The 21,735-nt window shown below is 44.0% G+C and overlaps 2 protein-coding genes across 2 annotated transcripts in view; one reads left to right on the forward strand and one right to left on the reverse strand.

Annotated features, from left to right (window-relative positions):
* The window catches only part of GAS6 (growth arrest specific 6), a gene marked incomplete at its 5' end in the record, with an annotated part of 42,976 nt that extends 31,414 nt beyond the window's left edge, over nt 1–11,562 (forward strand). Inside the window, 5 exons of the mRNA XM_082493781.1 lie at nt 2,453–2,617; nt 4,152–4,320; nt 5,989–6,161; nt 6,949–7,177; nt 10,988–11,562. Of these exons, the coding sequence (XP_082349907.1) occupies nt 2,453–2,617; nt 4,152–4,320; nt 5,989–6,161; nt 6,949–7,177; nt 10,988–11,139 (888 nt within the window). The 3' untranslated portion in view covers nt 11,140–11,562. The remainder of the gene's footprint in view (nt 1–2,452; nt 2,618–4,151; nt 4,321–5,988; nt 6,162–6,948; nt 7,178–10,987) is intronic.
* A 4,064-nt stretch (nt 11,563–15,626) lies between these two features.
* Nucleotides 15,627–21,735, reverse strand: part of TMEM255B (transmembrane protein 255B) — a gene marked incomplete at both ends in the record, with an annotated part of 80,414 nt that continues 74,305 nt past the window's right edge. The window contains one exon of the mRNA XM_082481427.1: nt 15,627–15,794. Coding sequence (XP_082337553.1) covers nt 15,627–15,794 — 168 coding nt within the window. The remainder of the gene's footprint in view (nt 15,795–21,735) is intronic.

Below are 21,735 nucleotides of genomic sequence, written 5' to 3' on the forward strand. Positions count from 1 at the left end.
CAATATTTAGCTTAGTACTGCTCTGAGTAGGGTATGGTTAGCAAAAATAATAACCTACCTGCACTGTTAAATGTCAGAACCGAAGGTTAAGCAATCGCAAACAGATTCGTATTTGGCTTTAACCCTTCGGCTGCCCGTAGTCCCGTCCCTTTGCACCGCTGGCCGCTTGCTTTTCAGCCAAGAGCAGACAGGCAGGCTCTGCGCTGTGAGTTATCCAGGGCTTGAATCCAAAACACAAAGCTGACTGCCCTTATGGCTCACCATATGGGAACCCTTAGCTACGAGAACCGCCCGCCTGGTCGTCCCCGAGCACACTGTGGCAGGCAGCAGCTAGTTGCAGGGAGGGAATTAGAGCAGTCTGCTAACTACCCAAACGCTTCCCGTTTCCCCTTTTGGCTCGTAGGTGGTGGTGGTGGTGGTGGTGCACCAGCAATTAAGCTTTGAATATAGGGAACCGCAGCTGAAACTGCCAGAGGGCAGCGTGAAGTAGGCAGAATGTAATTTCCTAAACTGGAATTTGTTAAGAGCTTCCATGGGGATTAACTCCTTCTCCTATGCAAGTTTCCACTGATTTGGGTTTGTTTATACTAACAATCAGAAGCAGCTAAGAACTCAGACTAATTTTTTTAAATTTCTGTCTTACTGCCTTCTGTACAATCTAATAAAATTTCAGAAGGCTGTGAATTTTGGTGACAATCCTGCAAGTTGCAGGATTTCTTCCCAGAGGAAGCACAGTACGGGCATTGCTGCAGTCGGCTTTTCCCCGTTCCCGTTTGCTCCACGGCTGCCCGCAATCTGTGCCAGGAGCAGGGAGAGGGGCTGTGCCAGCTCCTTATGGCACTCTGCACCTCAGTGCATTAGGGCAGCGGTGACCATGACACCCAGCAGAGGTGTCCGAGGGAGTTTTTAGCTAGATAGCCAGTGTAGCTAAGCCAGTGGGGCTGTGGCTGCCAGGACCTGTGGGCTAATGTTCCCACCCACTGAGTGGACTTTACAGCCCGCCGATGCCCAAAAAAGCCTGCTGGAGCCTGACTTGTGTGTCTCCATGGAACACAGTCAGGAAGCGTAGATGCCACTTTAAACAAGAAAGCTTCAGACAAGTAAATTCATGTCCTGTAGGATATAGTACTGAGCAACACACCAGGTGTAAACAGTGTTTGAGCAATATGAACCGGACTGTACTGGAATCCGTGGGAGAAGAAGTTTGATAGTCTGTGAATAATCTTTTCGACTATCAAACTCACTTAATCTTCATTACTGAAGACTGCAATCCAAAGGGAGCATCCAGATATAAACCTGCTCAACCCTGTCGTCCTTTATGTTACAGCCGCAGAGTGAGAGCTCAGTGAGGCTGATGGAAACAATTTTGGGGCAGCTGCTCTTGAAATGGAAAGGGAAGGATGCTCATGACCTGGTCTAGTAGCAGGGAGAGGGAAGAACAAGTCTAAACAGCCGCTGAAATAGATATTTGGTTCTATACAGCGGCTCACTGATGGTGGCAGCATCTGGGTGTCCCAGGGAGCAGAGCTATACGGATGAAGAGTGGGTAGGTGGGGTGTCTGTCATGGAGTGGGAAGGAGGAGTGCTGTGTTGAAGATGACAAAATAGAGGAGGCGCGCTCCTTTCTTCTTCTCTGCAGGAAGAAAGGGGTTGTCTTCTGCTGCGGCCACAGAACGTCCCCATCAGTAGCAGGACAAGGTCCCAAGGCGCGGAATCCATGCCGCTGTTCAGCAGCCTGCTGTGTGTCTGCTTTGTGCTTTGCCTCGTCCTCTCCCTGCACAGAGCTGGCTGCTTTATACTACTTCTCTGTGCAGCCTGATCATAATCAAAATTATGATTTTTTTTTAAATTTCAGTGGTGATAAAATCTTCCTAGAAGTAGCTCTTTGGAGACTTTGGAGGTAAAACTTGCAGAGACCCTTTGAGAGAAAAATTATTGCCTGTTACCCATTTTTATTGCCCTCTCAAATATGACACCTTCTATTGTTCTTTTTTCAGGGTTCAGTATTCAAAGACTAGACTTAGTGTGGCTGGAAGCCTTCCATATTATCCTTCACTGGTCCAACAAAAGACATCTTCTGATCTGTCTTTCCAGCTTTTCCTTTCACGTGCAGTTGCAATAGGAAGTTTCTCATTAATAACTCATTATTGCATTTACATTTCGCATAGAGCAACCTACAAATGTCACGTGGTTGATCCACTTGTATTTTTGTGTGGCTGTTTTGAAGTAGCTGGGTTGTTTTCGACATTAGGGCGACCCCAGGTTGCTTTCTAGAGTGAAGTTCTACATATCAAGGTGGAACGTAACTTAAAAGGTAGACAAAGAGGCTTGGGGACAGAAAATATTTCTGCAGCTTGGGGATTTCACTAGTGGTATCTGTCCTTTAGTTGAGGCTGCAGATATTAAGTTCTTTTTATCCTGAATTATTCTGTTTGCAATTTTACTTTTTCAGATCTCCGTTGAAGAACTCGAACGAAATTTGGTTATAAAGGTCAACAGAGATGCAGTTATGAAAATAGCTGTCCCAGGGGATCTGTTTACTCTAGAGAAAGGACTGTATCAGCTGAATTTGACTGTAGGAGGCATTCCTTTCAAAACAAAGGACCTTATTCTACCGGTAAGTATAGCACTAGCACTCATGGTTTTTTGCATGCCCAAAGGGCTTGATTTCGTCTTTTCTTAGGGAAATGTAGGTTCTGCCTGAGAGCAGTTCAGCCTGCCTGCAACAGGTGGAATTAACACCTTCTGGATACAGCTTTCTCTCCATTGACTATAGAGGGAGCCTAAGGCAGTAGCAAAGGTGAGACTCCTGAATTTTTAATCGCTAAGTTTAGGTGAGGTGTATCCCACCCCTGGCCTGCAGAATTAGGACACAGCAATACTGAAGCACATGACAAAATTAACGGTGGTCATGGTGGCTTGGAGACCATGAGTGGACAGACACACCGCTGTGTGAGGGTACCATTGTGCCCACTATATCTGGAAACAGCACTGAGGACACTTTCTGTGTTGTGACCAAAGTTTGCACTTCACATATATTGTATCATGGTTTTGCTGCTTGCATTTGCTGTTTCAGTTTAGTAAGACCCAAGGGAAAACAGAAGCTTATTTTCTGTATTTCCCCCTAATTCAAGTAGATAGGGCATGTGAGTAGAAGTTAAGGCACTGTTTGGTGAGATTGGATGTGTTTCTGAAATCCCTGCTGCTCAGGCTGTTTTGAATGTCCACCACACACAGAGTTGGCACCTTGAAACCCAAATTGGCATCTCCTTATTTCTAAACGAGGTGACAAGCTTGCGGCTCTATGACTGGGAATGCAGCAGCTGAGGAAGGCTCCTGTTCCTCACAAGAAGTCATTCAGGGCCACCGCTTGTCTGAAACATTAAGCACGGGGTGTGGTCTGAATATAGGATTGAGAGCCAAAAACTCCTGAGGTTTTTATCCGGGCTCAGACACTTAATTCTCTCTCTGCTTCAGTTAATTGGGGGTGATGGTGCTGATTTAGATACTTTGCAAGGAGCCTTCTCTTTACACACTGTCTCACACTTTAATGCTGACATTTGGTACAGGGTAACGTAACTAGAAGCTGGAAGGAACAAGGTGTGTACAGAGTGGTGTGCCCATCTTGTAGCTCAGGCACTCCTCCCTTAAGCCAGAACCCATCAACTTATGCCAGGATCAGGTCCAACATCTTGTGTGTCATGAAGGCTGTTTGCAGTGACACAAAGGATGGGGTTTTTTTAACTTCAAGTTAGCGTCCAGCATTCGCAATGCAGAATTTCGGGAGTTTAAAAAGCTTTGGCTACAGAGCTTTAGGAGTAAATTGCACTAATGATGTGCAGTACGTAGAAGCAGCTAACAGAATCAATACAACGAAATCAGCACCGGCATTAGCTAGTGCCCTTCTGTCCTGTGGCGACAAGCTGAGCTCAGGGGAGTTTCCTGGAGAATACTGATCACTTACTTGCTTGGGATTGTGGGGTTGGGGTTGCCACCAATTGGTTTGCGTGTGCATAACGTGAAAATGATTTCTCCTATTTAGTATCATCCTATTTAGTATCATCTCCTATTCAGTATTCCTCTGAGGCCAAAATCAGATATTCTTCACTGAACAGTACTTTGAGGCATGAGATACTGCTGTATCTTCATAGATAAACCCTCGGCTGGATGGTTGCATGCGGGCATGGAACTGGCTGAACGGGGAGGACACCACTATCCAAGAGACCATAAAGATGAATGAAAAGATGCAGTGCTTTTCTGTAGCAGGACGAGGGTCTTTCTATCCTGGCCGAGGTTTTGCTGTGTTCAATCTTACTTACGGTAAGTGCTTTATTTTTTTTATTTCTGACCTGTTGTCCTGCTATTAACCGTACTTGGTTAATAAACAGTTTAAAACTTATATGTGTGCCAGACCCAGCGTTGATCAATGCAGAAAAGACTGGCAGCTGTGGTTGGAGAAGAAATAGCTAAACTTATGGTTCACAGCAAAGGAAGGCCTATGTATGATGGCTAGAGCCAGTGTGAATGTGATCAGGATGGATTAGGTTCTCTCTGTATAGCTCAAGTAATGCATTTCACATCCAGGCTGGTTCCAGCTCATCCTCAGCATTAGGGGCTTCACATCCCTCTGTCAGCAGCGTAGGTGGTTCCCAGCACTATCCTCTGTTTTCCGCTGAAGAGGGAGAGCTGCAAGCCGTTGTGCTATATCTTGAGTTTATGGTGGACCGAAAATCAATATTGTCTGTAGCAAAATGTCCAAGATCAGATTCACTTTTAATCCTTGGGTGGTATTCGTTATACTTGGGACAAACACACTAATCGTATCTCTGATACAAGCTGCATGAAATTGGCTTAGATACAGTAATAACAAGTTTCAAGACAAACCTGGCCATCCTAATTTAGCACTCAGAAAGGCACCTTTTCTTTCTTCTGGATTATTCTGTGTGTTTATATGTGCGATCAACTGTCAGTATTTTTAAGCCCATACAAATGCCAACCATCTATTTTAGTTTTGTGTGCAATTCCTCCTCTGCAGAAGCCTTCTGTGCATCATTATGTGGATTTTTCTGTTCTGCTATTGTAAATTAGGGAGTATCAGGTGTCTGTCATCTTGCTTACCACATGAATTCAAAAGCTGCAAAGTAGAGACTAGGCAGCATCCGAAGTGCAAATGACAGCACTCAGCAGAGATAAATCCTCAGCACCTTCATTTTTATATTCTTTTTTTCTACAAACAGTAATCCTCCTTTTGTTTGGTTGGTTTGTTTGGGGTTTTTTTTGGCTTTGTAATGGTAAGCTTTATAAAGAACTTATTTATTGTGTTTCAAGATGCGGTGAACAGCAAAGTTAATACTCCTATGAAGGGAGGTTGTAGAAGCAGGATTGAAATCTTTCTTTGTAGACGCCGTCACCTTTTAAATTACAAAGCCACTGAGTCAATAAGAAAGATGCCAGAGAGTTTAATTCAGAGTTCAGCAGGTGAGATAAAACATCCAGTGCTTCTGAGAGGTTGGTGATCAGGAAGTGATCAGGTAGGTGATCAGTGTAGTGTGCTTATATGCTTTTTCCGTTTAACACAGACTTTCATAGAAACGTTTCCTGTGTGTCAGATTTGGACTTAAATTCCTCAGTGATCTTTGGACAGTCAAGAACAATTAAAAAATTGGGTGCCCTGTCTTGCAGCAGTTCTTTGAATGTATTGGATTGACAGACATGAGAATCTGAATCTCTCTTTGTGATAAAGAAGCTTAACCTTGTCCTTTGACGTTCTGAAAGGCAGCAGAATGCAGAAGGTAACGAGAGGAAATATGCTATTTTCTTCTCTGATTTTGTGTTCAGGTGCTTCGGATTATTTTTTTTTTTCTGAGTAAAAGAAATGTGGCAGTCCCTCCATATGGTCATTCATCTACCCTCTTCTCCAGGCAGAAATTGCACAACCTACCCTTTTAGTCCTATGTTTGTCATGCCTACGCATTTCTTTTTCTGCAGTACAACCTTCTTCTGGAAATGAAACCAAGACAAGTTGGGAAATAGAAGTAAATGCTGCAATTCAACCAGCAACAGATACTGGTGTGTTGTTTGCTCTAGTTACAGAAGAAGCATCTGTCCCTTTATCACTATCTCTGATTGATTATCACTCCACAAAGAAAGTGAAACAACAGGTACAGACTTCAGCATTTTTCTAGAGAAGGTTCCTTGCTGTTTCCAGGGAACTGAAAGTTGTCAGGTTTGCTGCCTGCCTGCTTATTTGCCCCCACCAGTGCAGAACATGGTCCGAGACTGAGGTGCTTGGCTGACACCGAAGTTCTGCCTCATACGGGTACGTGTCAGACACTATTAGGGAGCTCTTTGCAAACGTTGTCTAGGTAAAAGCTGAAACTGGTCTCTTGAATGTAGGCATATTTTGTTATGTTTTTCTGGCACAGAAGCTGTTTAATGCCGTAAGCAAAGAATTGCCATTCTCTGGAGGTAATCAGTAATAGTCCCAAGGTAGTCAAGAGGCAAGCTTAGGTGTCACTCCAGGTGCTGTGAAAGGCCAGTTATCATGGAGTGCTGAAGCTACTGATTTAATGGTATTCATAATAAAGAGAGAGATTCTGGCATTACATAAGCGTAAATCAGGAACAATTGCACTAAAACCCACGAGCCAACTTTTCGTTTATAGTACAGCAGCTCTAGTCTATGTGGTGCCAGGGCAATATAACAACCTCTGTAAGACCCACTAAGAATTCTCTCTGAGAAGACAGTGGTTATGACTAACAGTCCCACTGGTTCACTGGTTTTTCATCTATGCAAGTGAGCTCAGAACACGATCAGCAATCATAATAAAGCTAATTATCTGGTGGGTCTGCAAAAACTTTGTAAACAAGATGACAGTAGTGTTATCCTGGTCTTGGATAAGCATATATTTCTGCTCACTGCCTTTTTCTTCTTTCCCCTGCTGTCCAGTTTGTCATTGTGGCCTTGGAGAACACAGTTGTGTCCAGACTGGCAATAAATCTCTGCGATAAGAAGGAACACTCCGTGGACATCCTCCTCAAGAAGGATCACTTATCCCTGAGGGTAGATGGGATAGCGGGAGAGAGTGAACTAAGCATCTCAGAGTTAGAGGACAGTCTGTCCATCTTGGAGAGCTCTTTGCAGTCAACGGTGAAGACGTACGTGGGAGGATTGCCAGGTGAGCACCCAGTTTTGTAGCTTGGACTACAAGCTCCCAACTCACCTTGCTGAGCTGGCAGTCAGGAAAACTGTCTCAGTTCATTCAAGCTGGGAGCCTCCTCTGTTTCTGCTTGAGCAGGCTTCGTCTGCAATGCAAGCATCTGATCCTAACAGACGTGAGGGTGTGCTTGACAATTTTTTATTTTTCTGAACAATGGTGTCCTTCTGAGGACAGCTGGAGGCAAAAATAGAATGTTTTGCTGGGTCAACAATAGGAATGATTTTTCTGAAGGGTAGCTGTAAGCAGGGTCTTTGTCTTAAACCTGATACAATCCATAGGAGCTGTACCACAGGCTCCTGCAGTGCTTCATTAATGCTCATTAGGTGAGAGCGTGTGAGCACTCCTTGTGGGGAGTACCGGTGGCCCCGCATTGTTTTGACTGAGGTTTGGGAAGCCCAGTGTGGTGATTCTCCCTGGCTGATGTTCTCTGTGAAGTGATGATAGCACTCCACGATTAACAGATTTCCTCTCTCTGTGCTATAAATTTGGGCTACCACAATTTATAGTTTTGCCGGCTTTTCAGCAACAACAGTGCTTCTTGTGGGAGGTCAGTTTGCTCCTCTGTTCTGAACCTGGAAGATCAAACTTTCATCTGAATCATGAATTTTGGCCAAGTTTGGGGGTTTGTTTCTTGTTCTGGCTGAACTGGTTTATCAGTCCCTACTGCTGAGGAATGCAATTAGGGAAACATTTATTTCTCTGAAGCACAGCAGTACATCCTATTTTATTGCCAGCAGCTAAGCAAAATCTTGCCCTTACTTGCCCAAGCAAAGGAGGGGCAGCGATGTTGGCCTCTTGGTAGGTGCTAAAGCAGTCAAGCTGGAACAGGGTGGCTGAGGTGCCACGTGTGCTGGGACACATGGCGTGACTGTTCCCACCATGAACAAGAGTTTACAGAGTATTTATGCCGATGATGTAAATGGCTCCTAGTGACACCTAAAAAGGGGAGGCCACACACACTGGGACGTTCGCATACTGGCAGGTACAAGGCTGAATCCCCAAATGCAGCGTTTTCCAGTGTCAGATTGAATTGTCCGAGCTGGCCATTGCAAAAGGAAGAGAGGTCACCTGCTTTCTTTTGAGGAGCTTTCAAATGCACAGCAGAGACTTTCACAGCTCAGAAGACAATCCCATTCTGTTGCTGTCCCGAGTTCTCTGCGGTTCGCTTAGACTAACCGTGCTGAGTGAAGCAGTTTTTAATTACGTAGGACTAAGTGTGAGATATCATAGCTATGGTTGTTTAGACCCAGCTGGCTTCTGTAGGTTTAGCTACTTTCCTGCTTTGTTCTGTTGTGCTTAGCAACAGGAATTTTGGCCTGTGGTCTGCTTTGGCCATTGAGAGGAACCCAGCACTTGTGTTGAGAAACCTTGTCATTTGCCAAACAAATAAACATTTCAGCACTTTGGTTGGATTCATCACTCTGGGTTAAATAACTATACCAAATGGTCAGATCTGAGTGAGTTTGGCTCGTTCAAATTTTGCAAACATTACGTCGTTTTTATTTTTTCCCTGCTTCCATACCCTGTGGAAAAAACAAAGTATAGTGGTCGCACTTAATGTCTTTATTCCATTTGCCAAAATTAAAGAAAGAATTCTGAGTCAAAATAGGTAGTATGTCCCATCCTAAGTACAGCAGATGTGGAAGAAATATTATTTAGAGTTTCAAGAGATAACAGAGAACATATAGGCATTTACTACCTTTTCTATAGTATTTTCAGTTCTAAATTATGTAATTTATATAATGCATAATTGTTTTTCCAGGCAATGCAGATACTACCAGGTGAAGGAGCCTTTAAACAAGGCTTTTGAGTCTTTACAGGACCACATTTCAGACAGATCCATTTCCAGTCATAACAGAAAATTGTTATTCATATGTTTCTTTATTTTTATTCTAGTCATAACAAAAAATATTTGACCTGATTTGCAATTATAACCCGAAGAAAATCTTTTTTTTTTTTAGTTGTTTTTGGTAGTATCTTACAAATCCATCTCAAAGCCCACACTGTCTTTCAGTCAGCCCTGGGGCACACGTAACAGCAATCTGCATGATTCCTTAGCGAGTGTTCAGGCCGTTAAGCCAACGCTCTCGACTTCTTCTGAGTCAAAACTTAAGTTACATTCATGTGAGATACTGTAACAGAGATGCCCCCTTCTCTTAAGCAGACTTCCTGGATAAAATTTGGTAAATGGGGAGGAATAAGAAATAGCTAAAATGATTAGTTTAAGCAACTACCAAGCAATGGTACTTTTCAGCCAGGAAGCTGAAAAATTTATAGTATCTCTTTGTGGCTTACAGATCCCACACAAATATTCTTTCTCTCACTCAGTCCCAGAGTCTGTCCTCAGTCTGAGCTGTGTTTGATCACATCAGCTTCAAATTTGGCCCTGCATGTCCCCAGGCAGAACCCTTTGAATTGCATATAATCTCAGGTTAACAGGACGACCTATTGTTCAAGTTGTCCTTGCTTCAGTGTAAAGATAAGCGGTTTACTTAGCTACCTGCAGCACTCTGAAGTTTAATAATCTTTGAGACATTCATTGCTTTCCGTTGCACAACCAGCTTGATTGGATTGGCTTTGGGTTGTAAATAAACTAATAATCTTTGGGGAAGGGTAGAGGACACAGTTCACATAAATTTTCATGTTATTACTGTATTACATATGGGGGTTTTGGTTTACTTAGGGTCAGTTTTTATATGCTGTTACAGAAGTTAGTAATAAGATTGACTAATTTTCTCTAGTCTGTTGGATTGTACTTAGTGTCTTCTTCCTTGCTATTTGTTTTCCGCCTCTGGTAAACTGATCAAAGGCATGTCACCAGTGGATCTCCGTATTAAAAATTAGTCTCATTAATCTTACCAACTCAGCTGATGTATTCCAGCACCTTTCTGGTGAATGCCAGCAACCTCGTTGTGCATAATCAGAGAATGGTAAGGATGAGTGCAGCAAGTGGTAGAGACCGCATAGAGGAGGAGCCTCCCTGTCATGAAGTTCTTCCTATAATCTTTTGGCAGATATTTTGAAGAGAGAGAGGGAGAGCATTAGATGAAGGTAAAGACAAAGTAGAGGGTCCAGAGATGGAGGGGGGGAAAAGGTTGAGATGGAAAGCAATGTGAACACAGCGTGCAACTGGAGTGAAGCCTTGCTGCTGCGCAGCTCATAGTTTAATCAGTACTGGAGGCCTTGCAGAGACACAGAGCAGCTGCAGAAGGGTTCAGCCTGGGAGAAGGGCTTTTGTGCACGAGAGCAGATGGCGTTTTGCCCACGTCTGGGATTGTGTTCTTGCCTTCTGGTGAGAGGGGCAGGAGGGAGGTGGAAATCCCAGAGTGGAGGAGAGTTTGAATTCATTGAAGTGATCCTTCCAGTATCTGAAGGGCACCTACAAGAAAGCTGGAGAAGGACTTTTTGCAAGGACATGTAGCGATAGGACGAGGGGTAATGGCTTCAAACTGGAAGAGGGCAGGTTTAGAATAGATATTAGGAAGAATTTTTTCACTCAGGGTAGTGAGACACTGGAACTGGTTGCCCAGGGAAGCTGTGGATGCCCCATCCCTGGAAGTGTTCAAGGCCAGGTTGGATGGGGCTTTGAGCAACCTGGTCTAGTGGGAGGTGTCCCTGCCCACGGCAGAGGGGTTGGAACTAGATGGCCTTTAAGGTCCCTTCCAACCTAAGCCATTCTATGATTCTGTGATGCTCATCTGAGCATAGGTTGGGCAGGTCTTTATTCAAAACCGGCTATCAGAGATGTTTGTCTCTCCTTTCACACAGATGTTCCTGTGACTTCCACTCCAGTCACAGCGTCCTACCACGGCTGCATGACCATCAAGTTGAGCAACAAGGCACTGGACTTAGATGAGGCCCTCTACAAGCACAGTGAGATCACCTCACATTCCTGTCCTCTAGTCGAGGTGGGTCAGTAGGTACCACTGCAATGCGAAAGTTTTGTATTCAGAAACTTTCAATGCTTTTTTTTTTTTTTTAAGATATAAATTATTCAGACCTACCGCACTGCGTGTATAGTTTCTCTTAAACACTGAAGTTATGTAGGAGCTACTGATCCTTATGTCAGATTGATTATTGAAATACTCCTTTGCTTTGAGGATTAAACGTTGTAATATATTTGTAAATAGTTCAGAAGACTAATATTAAATAAGCCAAAAGTACAGAATATACCAAAAGTGAATGTTACCTTTAGACTGTAAGAGACAGTTTTATCTCTAATGTGGAAAACCTGGTAATATATGAGTGTGGACTGGAAGAAAAATAATAATTCTGTATTATTTTTTATTACCAAACACTGCTTTCTGATTTGCAAAATATGAGAATAAAATATTTACATACAAGTTTTTAATTTACCTGTACTGAGATTATTCTGTATTCTGTTATTTGGAGGTAATGACTCAGGCTATGCCTGATGTGGAGATTACACTAGTGGGTTTTTTTTCTTTGGTTGGTTTGGGTTTTTGTTTGGAAGTGGGGGCTTTTATGTGCTTACGTCAGTTTTACATATCTTCTGGGCTGGAGGGCAAATGGGTGCTGCTCTTCTTATTGCTAGAGTTTCTTTTTCCGGTACCACAGATGGAAGACTCAGTTGTGACCTTTAGCAAAACTCTTGGTCAACAGAAAACAGAAAACAAAGTTGGGTCAGCAGGAAACAATTAGAAGAAAAGACTCGATAAGTTGAATGCCATATGGCTTTTGTGTCAAAAACTGCTGAAGCAAATGATGAGGTGTCAAGAATTGGAGTATATCATCTGGCGATGACATATTTTTGCTTCTTAATTTTTAGGTTGGCTCATTCGCTGTGAGCTTAGTGGGAGCAGAGAGGCTTGAGACCGTGAGAGTTAGCCAGGCTGAATTGCAGTATGGTGAGAATATGCGTGGGGGTTTACTCAGGAGAGGCTGTAGAGCCATTAAGTGCATTCAGCTTTTAAGCTGTCCTTGTGACGTCGGGGTGGGCTTTGCCTAGCCTGCTCTGAGGCACTTCAATCTTGCTTTATTTGGTCCTTGTCTTGCATCAGATTGACAAACAGAGAGAGATAGGTATATGCTGCGGTGGAAATCCAAACACTGGGTGGCTAAGGTTACACTATGCTTCAGAGGGTTAATGTAGAAAATGTTTAAACCTACAAGGTATTTTATAAATTGTTCCTAATCATTCTATATCATGTTTTGCCTAGTCAAATATGGAGATGACAGATTAGCCAAATAATCCACACATGTGACAACATCTGTGACCAAGCTGTAGAGATATAACTGTCCCAGAGGAATGGACGGGAGAGGGGGAAGACTATCCCAAACATATTTCCTGGTAAGGATCCTTGCTTTATTTAGCAGAGAAGAGGAAGGTAGCCGTTAGACAGCATGACATCATAGCTCCATGTCATGACCAAATCAGTCAGCAGTAATGCAGTAATGAAGAAAAAACCAGAGCTTTATTACTTTCAACCAGCCTACCCATTTACACTTACAGAAGGAGCTTTCAAAAGACTCTTTACACTCAGGTATGACCAGATGCACGTTTGAAAGGATAGTTGCTCGCTAGGCAGTAATAACGTATTGGCAGAGTGTGCATGGATAGGAAAACCCAGTAGTGCTATGTTTTTGCTTGTTACATTGAGCAAAGGAAACCACTCCAACTTTCTGTTAGAGTTGATGACTCTGGATCAACTTGTCATATGATGGAGAACACAAGAAACAGCCAGGGATCCTGAAAATACTGGGGTTAATAGCACTTCCACACTGCAGTGTTTTGTTTTTGTGTGTTTTTCATGGGTATTTTAGTCCTTTACCAAAATACATCTCCCATCTTTTTAACTTGGAGTAGCTCTAATGAAAACAGGACAAACTTGGAAGACACCTACCAAGTAGATGAAACCAACCCTGCTTTACTTTGTTCTTTTCAAAGGAAGCATGTTAGCAAAATAGTCTTATGCCTTGCATTTTTGTATAATTTCTGTGGTAGTTCCCAAAAAACTACCATGTGGCAGAAATGAATCACAAACACGTCTGACCTTTGTGTTAAAGTAAGTGGTACTATTTATGAGGCCAGAATTATTTTGGATCCTGGAAACGTGAATCCTGTGGTACAGTATGGTACTCTACAGTTTCAGACCTAATATTATGTGAAAAAAGACTGTTAATTCCATTTTCTAAACCAATCTAATTCAAAGCAAAAATTTCTCCCGGGCTGTGCATATGTGTGCACGTATGCAAAGATATTTTGCATAGACCACAACACCCCCAACCCCAAAACGTGGTTTAGAAGAGAAAGCCAGAGTTTGTAAGTCTGGAGAATACAGAAAGTGGGTGTCTTTTGTGTCAAGCTGGATTGTTTTTAAGACCCTACAGCAGTACCACGCTGGAGGAAGAGGCAGCTGCTTCTACATACCATTGAAAAGAGGAAAAAAACCAATAAGCATTCCGTCATTCCTCCTCAGTCACTGTGCTTCAACCCAAGAGAAACACTGATTTCATTTTTGTTCTGTTAGCAGTCTAGGTGCTCAACTCAAAGGGAGCGAGTCTGTTCCGGGCTTTGAGTCCCCAAAATAAACCCAGGTGGTTCCCCTGGTAGTATTCATAGTAAGTAAAAAGAAGTGAACATGTAGGTTCACGCATTTAATGATCAGGGTCATTGTGCTCTTCACAGCATGCATTTTCATAAGAACTAAGCATTTTGGATGCATTAAATTAATGTTTAAAAGAAAAATAATAGTCTCCTCTCTGACTTCTGTTACTCTCAACCAGGTTTACATAACTCACCTTGTCAACGATACACGTAAGGCACCTTGTCACTGATGTTAACGTCACTGGCCTCAACCTTTGCATCTCAGAAAAACCTTCTTAATTGAACAAAATATGGCTTTTACAGCCCGTGTAAATTAACCTCTGATCTTATGTATATTAGTACTGAACCTGCTTTTTATACACAGAGGTACAACACATGAATTAACAGAAATTTCTTGAAAGGTGGAAAGTATTATGTAAAAAGATGATCATTCTTTGTTCCGTTTTCAGCTGGTCTCATGGTGTCACTTCCTTTCAGAGGAAACTATGCAGTAGGCTGGTTTTGTTTATACAGGGTTTTTTAATACTGTCATAAGATGAAGCAGCTGCTTAAAAAGTTAATGAGAAATACCTTCCTTTCCCTGCTTTGCTCTTTGGCCTTCCAAGAAATGTCTATAGCTTCGTTGCTGTCTAGACTGCAAGATCCATAGAGCAAGCAGCACCACCACCCTTCCCGCAGGAGCAGAACGCAGGGAAGGGATGCAGCAGTCTGATGGGTTTTCATGCTGCTGTAGCCACTCCTGCCCCGAAATATGGCAGCCATGTGCTAAGAGGGATCCCAGCTAATGTGATGCACAGCGAGGGGGCAAGGTGCACACAACAGGGACAAGACTGTGTTCCTGTCAATGGAACCGCTACAGGTATTGTTGCTTGGCCTTGCCAACTTGTCTCTATACAATAGGAGAAAATTAAAAAAAAAAAAAAAAAAGGAAGAATTCTGACCCTTTATCCACTCTGTTTCTGTCGTTGTAAAATGCCTGGATCGGGTCTTGATCAGTTCAAAAATAAATAACCAGGGTTTAACATAGAGTGGGTTTGGTTGTGGTCCTCTTTTGACTAGAAGGGAATTAATTTGAACACTAAAGTGCAGCTTAAAATACCTGTCTGGAAATTGCATCTTCAGCACACTGACATGACGCCTTACTACCCAGCCAAGACTGGCACAAAGTTAGGATAAAACAGTGCCAATAAAATTAGCCTTTCTGTTTGAAACTTGAAAGAGGGAAAGATTCAGCAGGCTACTTTTTCCTCCATTCTTTTGTTTTCCTGTCCTTACAAATATACACAGTCTTAGGTACAGTATAAACATACATAGTCGATTTTATTGTAAAATAATTGCCACACATTTTTTATTGGTACAACACTTTCACCAAAAAGGGTTATTAAATAAATATTACAAGCAAACAAACACCTGGTCTCTTCCTACGCAAAAGGACTGACTCGGAGAGCTCCCAACTGCCCGCTCAGACAACACAGGCTAAAACCCCTCTGTATTGGTTGATGAAAGCAGAACACGTATCCAGAGTGTCTTCTTCATTTCTCCTCTTGCAGGAAATTCATTCTGTAGTGTACCAAGAAGGAGACATCTCATGGTAGCCAGAAAGCAACACTGCATTTGACTGCAGGCAAACTGGGCGGTGACTGGTCACCCCAGCGGTGATGTGCCTGCCCTTACGTTTCCAGGGTTCTGCTCTGCTCACAGTGAGATGCGGGTAAAAGCAGAGCGGCCGTAACACACTCTGCGCTGGGTTCTTGGGGAAGTCTAGTGCCTGCACAGCACAGTTTCCAGACGCTTCTTAAAAACAAAAGCCTACTAGCTACCTAAAAGAAATTCTTTGTTCTACGGTGCATATGGTGGAGGCTTTTCTCCAGGCAAGAAGTAAGTCGGTGTGTAGAGGGCTGGGGCATTGGGGGGAAGACCATAGCTGGAGCTGGACTGAGATGGAGGCTGAGTTTCTTCTGATAAAGAAATGTCAGTAGATGATGTTCCTGGGAAATTGCTGGCAGGCTGTATGTAGACAAAGAAAAATACTTTCTTCAGTAAAGGATTACAACCCCACTTGCAGCTCTGCATCAAGTGTTTGCCATGTGTCATACGCTAAACCCCCTGATTAAATTTGTCATGCATTGCAGCACAACGCTCACTTCAGTTTTAACGCACCTGCTTAAGTATAGCAATGATGGTGCCTAGTGAAACAAGAAAGATTCCATCTGTAACCCAAGTCATTTTTAATAGACATTGCGCATACAGCAGAACAGGAATTTCTGCAGGAAAAGATGCTCTGGCTTCCTGGGTGAGGCTCTGCACCTGACCAGCTGATTAGGTTACATGTAGCTGCTCATTTCCAGGCATCACTATGAAATTTAAATTATCTCAGATGTAATTAAACTCAGTTATGATACTTGCATAAATGCAAGGTCTTATTCCTGTGCCAAATGCAGACTCCTCTGAACAGAAAATTTTACAGGTACGCATGTATCACCCTGTAGGTCTTTCATTTTGGCTGTCTCATCTATAATGGGGCTTTGGCTGAAAGGGACACGAAAAATAGAGCTTAGGAAGCAACCCATGTTCAGGAACAAGCAGAGTTTGTTAAAAAAAAGGAATGCATGTAGGGACCAACGTTCTGGATAAAATCCTACCACTACTTTAAACCAAGTTTTGTCATTGATTTCAAGAGGGTCAGGATTTCACTCCTGCCCTCATATGCCAGCACATGCCAGTCCATGGGCTTCAGCAGAACAGTTGTGCTCAGCTCCCCCTCAGGTCCAGGCCTAAAGTGCCTGGAATTGAAAACAAAACAAAACAATAGTAATCATGGATCTTTTTCAAGGGAAATGAAAAATACGGGCAAGTAAACGCTGCTCCCTGCTGCTAAAAAAAATAATAGTCACCATCTAGAAGGCTGCCCAGGGCTGGCAGACCCCATGCCGCAGTGCCGGGCTTCTCCGTGGGGCACCGGGTCAGCGGGGGCTGCTGCCCTGGGTCAAACCCCCACGGTGAGCAGAATGTTGTCCTGCATTTGTACCACAGGGTGACTTAGTGAGTGAGAATGGGCATGTGACAGGAAGGTTGATTTTGCGCTTTAACTCTCCAGGTATCTTGACAGAGCTGCTAGCTAGAGCAGCTCCAAACGTAGCTGTTGGGATTTTGGGTAGTTTGGGGTTTTTTATTTGTTTTGGAGTTGTTGCTTCCCTCCCACCTCAAACTGTAGCCACTGTTTCCATCCGTCTGCCTGGAATTGCTTCTGTAATCAGTTCTCCTCTGGCAGGAATGACTGGCAGAACACTTACTGCTGTCATCACCCCCAGTCCCTGCACAAATAATCATTTACCTGACCAGTTGGCAGGCCTGTTACCAAGGCTAGTTGTGACTGAACTGTACCAGTAAGGGATGAATGATTTTGTTAGCACATGCCACAGTAAACAAACCAAATGCTGGTTACATCCCTGTCAAAATGCATTCCTGTTACCACCCTTTCTTTCTTGCATTTGGCTGATTTCTACTTGGGGACAAGGAAGCGTGAGGAGCGTTTACCACCAGCTCAGGTTGTGGGTTTTTTTAAGACTTTGTTTGCCCCTCCAGCAAGCAGTTATTCAGTGAGACACCAGATTCAGCAGAGGACTAGGAATTAATCTGCTCAATGGTGGGAGCCACAGGTGAACTCAGGTTCAAAGCCTTCGAGCTAATGGAGCTTCAGTCCATGCAAGTAGCGGCAGCGCTTCGGCTAGGCATGTTGCGTGCCTGACTAACCCAGGGTGGGATATGTTCCTAGAAGGAACTAAGGTGTAGATTCACTCTGGTTGAGGTGAGAGTTCAAACTAGAGTTATTAGCTGGTAACTGATTGCTAATTTTACTTCATTAACTGGCATCAATTCACTTTTTTTTCCCCTAACTCTTAGCTGAAGAATGTTTTGCTGCTTTTGTTGTACTGAACCACCACGTGTGTGACCCTGCCCCAACTCGGGGCAGGTGCAGGGCAATGTGAAATGCAGGGGCTTAGGAACAGTGTTTAGCCAAAGCTTCGGCGAGCCAAAGGGAATGCTGAGAGGAGAGGTGTGTCTTGGGGCCCTTATGTGGATCTTGGTCTACATGGAAGCAAAAAAGTTATGCCTTTTGAGATGTCCAAGGGCACCCTTGGCCAGCTGTTCCAGAAATAGGTTTGAGTCTCACATAGACCTTGGCTTACATCGGCCAGCCCCGTATGGATGTCTTGTGAACTTTAGGCCACCTCAGATGCCACGTCTTTAAGCAACAGAACTGCAGCCCTAGGATACAGGGTTCAGCCTCAGATTTTGATGTCTCACTTGAAGGCTCAAGACCACAGATATCTGAGCACACAGCATAGTGACATGTAGCAATTGAATCCTACCCCTAGTCAGTGGAAAGGCCTTTAGGTTGCATTCGTATCACTCACATCATACATCTTTAGCCTGAGATAACCAACATGTGAGAATTGCCTTGCTCTCTCTGTGAACTCTGAAGGGTAGACTAGCTCAGGTGGAGTCTCCTACACTGCGGACAGCTAGAGCTCAATTCAGTTGCCCACATGTAAGTGTCCAGCCCTTTTGAGATGCCATGACATCCACATAGATGTGACATAGGGATTACAGGAGTGGCAGCAGGGGCCAGATGGCTACCTGATCCCATTATCAGGCAGCACTAGATCCCTACATGCTAACAACCCTTGTGTTTAGCCAAATGAATCCCAGCCTCCGGGCCTGTAGTTGCCTTAAGGACCAGGACCAGCTGAACAGGGCTTGTGAAGGCAGCTGGGCACTGCTTGGAGCATCAGATGGGCCACAAAGACCTTCCTCCAGCCCCATGGATTCAGCCCACAGTGGCAAGTAATGGAAGTGGATGACAGTTAAGCTTCTGGCTGTTCCTAATCAGGCCTGCTTCTAACATTCACCCTTTGCAGCTTTGAGTAAGTTTATTATGATTTTTTTAACTCATATATCAATGCAGAAATTCATTCTCTCCAAACTACAACATAATGAGCTCATACATGCAGGAAGGAAGCTTGCTTTTTTTTAGTATTTTTTCCAGGAAAAGGATTAAGCGTTTTCCCTTTTGGAGCCCAGTGCTTCTTGCTAACCTCTCCTGGCCTGGGGACAGCTGGTGGCGTCTGCCTCTGAATGTTATGAAGAGGAGAGAAGACAAATGAACACACTTAAAAAAAGCAGAAATCTAGGAAAAGAACTGTGTTTATTTTGGAACGCAGTTAAAAAATTGGGGTAAACATGATGTATTTGTTTCTCACTGGACACCGGACTGAACAGTTACAACTGATCCTCATGATTACTTACATGCATCTTTTCAGCTTAATTGCTTGCTTTCGTCTGTGTTTATCCCCTTCTCTCTCTACTCTTGGCTACGTGCTAACTGAACTCTGCAGAACAGCACAGCTTTTTAGCTGAAAGCAAACAAAAAAAGATCTCTGAGCGTGCTCTTTTTTTCCTCTCAAGCCGTGGTCTCCAAAAGTGCCTGGCCCCATTTATGTTAATAAATAAGACGTGCCAAGGACTGTTCTCTGGCTGTGAAGCCAACTGGCACAGCACATATCACATCCCTACAGCTGAACTCTTACCACCAAACCAGTGCAACTGTATGCACACTACCTACCAGGAATGGTCCATCACCCTTGCCATCTCCTGACCCCTTCCTGGGCATTCTTGGGAGACTGTCAGGTGGTCTGGGCCAAACCCATACCAGGAGCATGCTAACAATTCACTGGTCTGGATGATCATTGTGTCCCACTACTTGTGCCTGGTAGCTCATTTGCCCTGAACAGACGTAGCCCAGGAGGCTGTGGGGAGCTGGTCTTGAAAACATGCCGTGTTTTCAATTAAGTATTGCAAAACTTGTGGTACCTACTGGTCTAGCACTACGCAGCCAAAGTATAACAAGCCATTGGACAGAACAAAACAGTCTTACTGTGCTTTAAAACATCTAAAAACTCCTATGATTGCTCCAGGGTCTCAGTACATTCAGTTATTTATCAGCTCGCTCTACATTCTTCACCTCACTCTAGGGCAAAAAAAAAGCAAACACCTTCCTCAGCACCACTCCCTGCATCTTCCAGGCCAGCTGTGGGCTGGATGCAGCACAGGCTTGGAGTATGACTTGCACCTCATCCTTCTGAAGGAGGCAAAGCAGCATTGACTCAGCTCATGTTGTATCCCCTCCCGCACGGGGAGAAAGCTGCACCTCCGACAGCTTTCTCTCCTGCCTTCAGGACTGCTGCTTCTGGTCGGTAAGGCTCACCAACCTCTGCCAACTGCCACAGCAGCTCTGTACCTATCTCCCAGCAGTGGCCTGTAGCAGATGCTTATAGGAAGCTAAAAGAAAAAGGGCTCCATCACAGAATCACAGAATAGTCAGGGTTGGAAGGGACCTCTGGAGATCATCTAGTCCAACCCCCCTGCCAGAGCAGGGTCACCTATAACAGGTTGCACAGGACAGCGTCCAGATGGGTTTTGAACGTCTCCAGAGTGGGAGACTCCACAACCTTTCTGGGCAGCCTGTTCCAGTGCTCCACTACCCTCAAAGTGAAGAAGTTCCTCCTCATGTTAAGATGGAACTTCCTATGTTCAAGCTTGTGCCCATTACCCCTCGTCCTATCAATGGGCACCACTCATCTTTTGATGAGCCCCCCTTCGTTCTTGTGGCAGGCAGCCATGTGGGGACTTATTGGGCTGCAAGTGACACCTGAATCCCTGTATTTAACAGCAGCCAGTGTTCCTAACCCCTCATTTTTACTCTTCTGCAACGTCCTGTGGCATTTGAATCTTCTCTGGTGTGTAAAAACACTTCCTATTTCTGGCTTATCTTGCCACCTAATAGCTTTACCGAGGCAATGAAAACTTTGTGTGATTAGGAGTAATCACTAATATCCACCCACAATTCTTTCCATATCAGTTTCACAGAACTCTTATTTCTTCCCCTTTCTTGTCTCCTTTCCATCTGATGAGTCCTCATGTACTTTTCTCCATATTAAGAGTAAAGTGGGCTAAGGTGTGTAAACTTTTCTGATGAATCCTGTGTGTATCAGATGCTTCCTTTGGCTTCCCTGATGCCTCTGTCGCTGCTTTATCTTGCCCAACATGGGGGCTGTGTTCATCTTCATAACTACTGTAGCGCAGCTCTGATCCCACATTGGGATCCCTGGTCAGCAGACAGAGTGCAAAGGACAACCAGAGAAAGCCTGAGATCTGAGAACAGACTTGAGAACGAGGCCCAGAGATGAGTCTGTGAGTTGGGATCCAACTTCCTTGCCTCCTTTCAAACCCCCAGGAGTCAAGATCTACCACTGCAGAGTTTGTACTGAGTAGCAGCTTATGCTTTTCGGATGGAGTAAGAAGGGTGCCATTTTGTACTGTACCTGAAGAGGTAATGGGTAGGATGGATAAGTAGAAATAGTTGTTGCAGAAGGACAAAACCCAGCGTATGTCAGGATCTGCTGGGCAGGATTGTACAGGATCTGAGGAGGAGGTGCAGCACTGAAGGCAATTTGGGACAGAGGTACCTGTTGAGCACAGAAGACAACAATCTATCAGCACAGCGCAGAGGGGGCTGGAGCAGGAACTGGTCCTAACACACGCAAGTAAGCAATTTAACAAGTTTCTATTTTCCAACACAATACCGGTACTACAGAAAAACAAGAAGCAGACAGAATGAGAGGGTGTATCTGGAATAAATTTTCTGACCAGAAATACACAGCTATTTTAATCTCCTTCCCTTGGAAAAAGACTGCCGGTGCTTCCCTAGCACCAGTTACAGAAGCACTGGCAGGACTCCAACCCGAGACACCCTGAAGAGCACAGCACACAGCTGTGACCGCCTCTTCTTATTCACTCCAGCACCAAACACCCAGTCCTTCACAATTTGCTGCAGACTCCTTCCAATAGCAACTACCTGGTGCCCTCGCCCTCATGTCTTTTCTTT

Source organism: Vanellus vanellus (genome assembly GCF_965231255.1).
Source record: "Vanellus vanellus genome assembly, chromosome: 1".
Lineage (NCBI taxonomy): Eukaryota > Metazoa > Chordata > Aves > Charadriiformes > Charadriidae > Vanellus > Vanellus vanellus.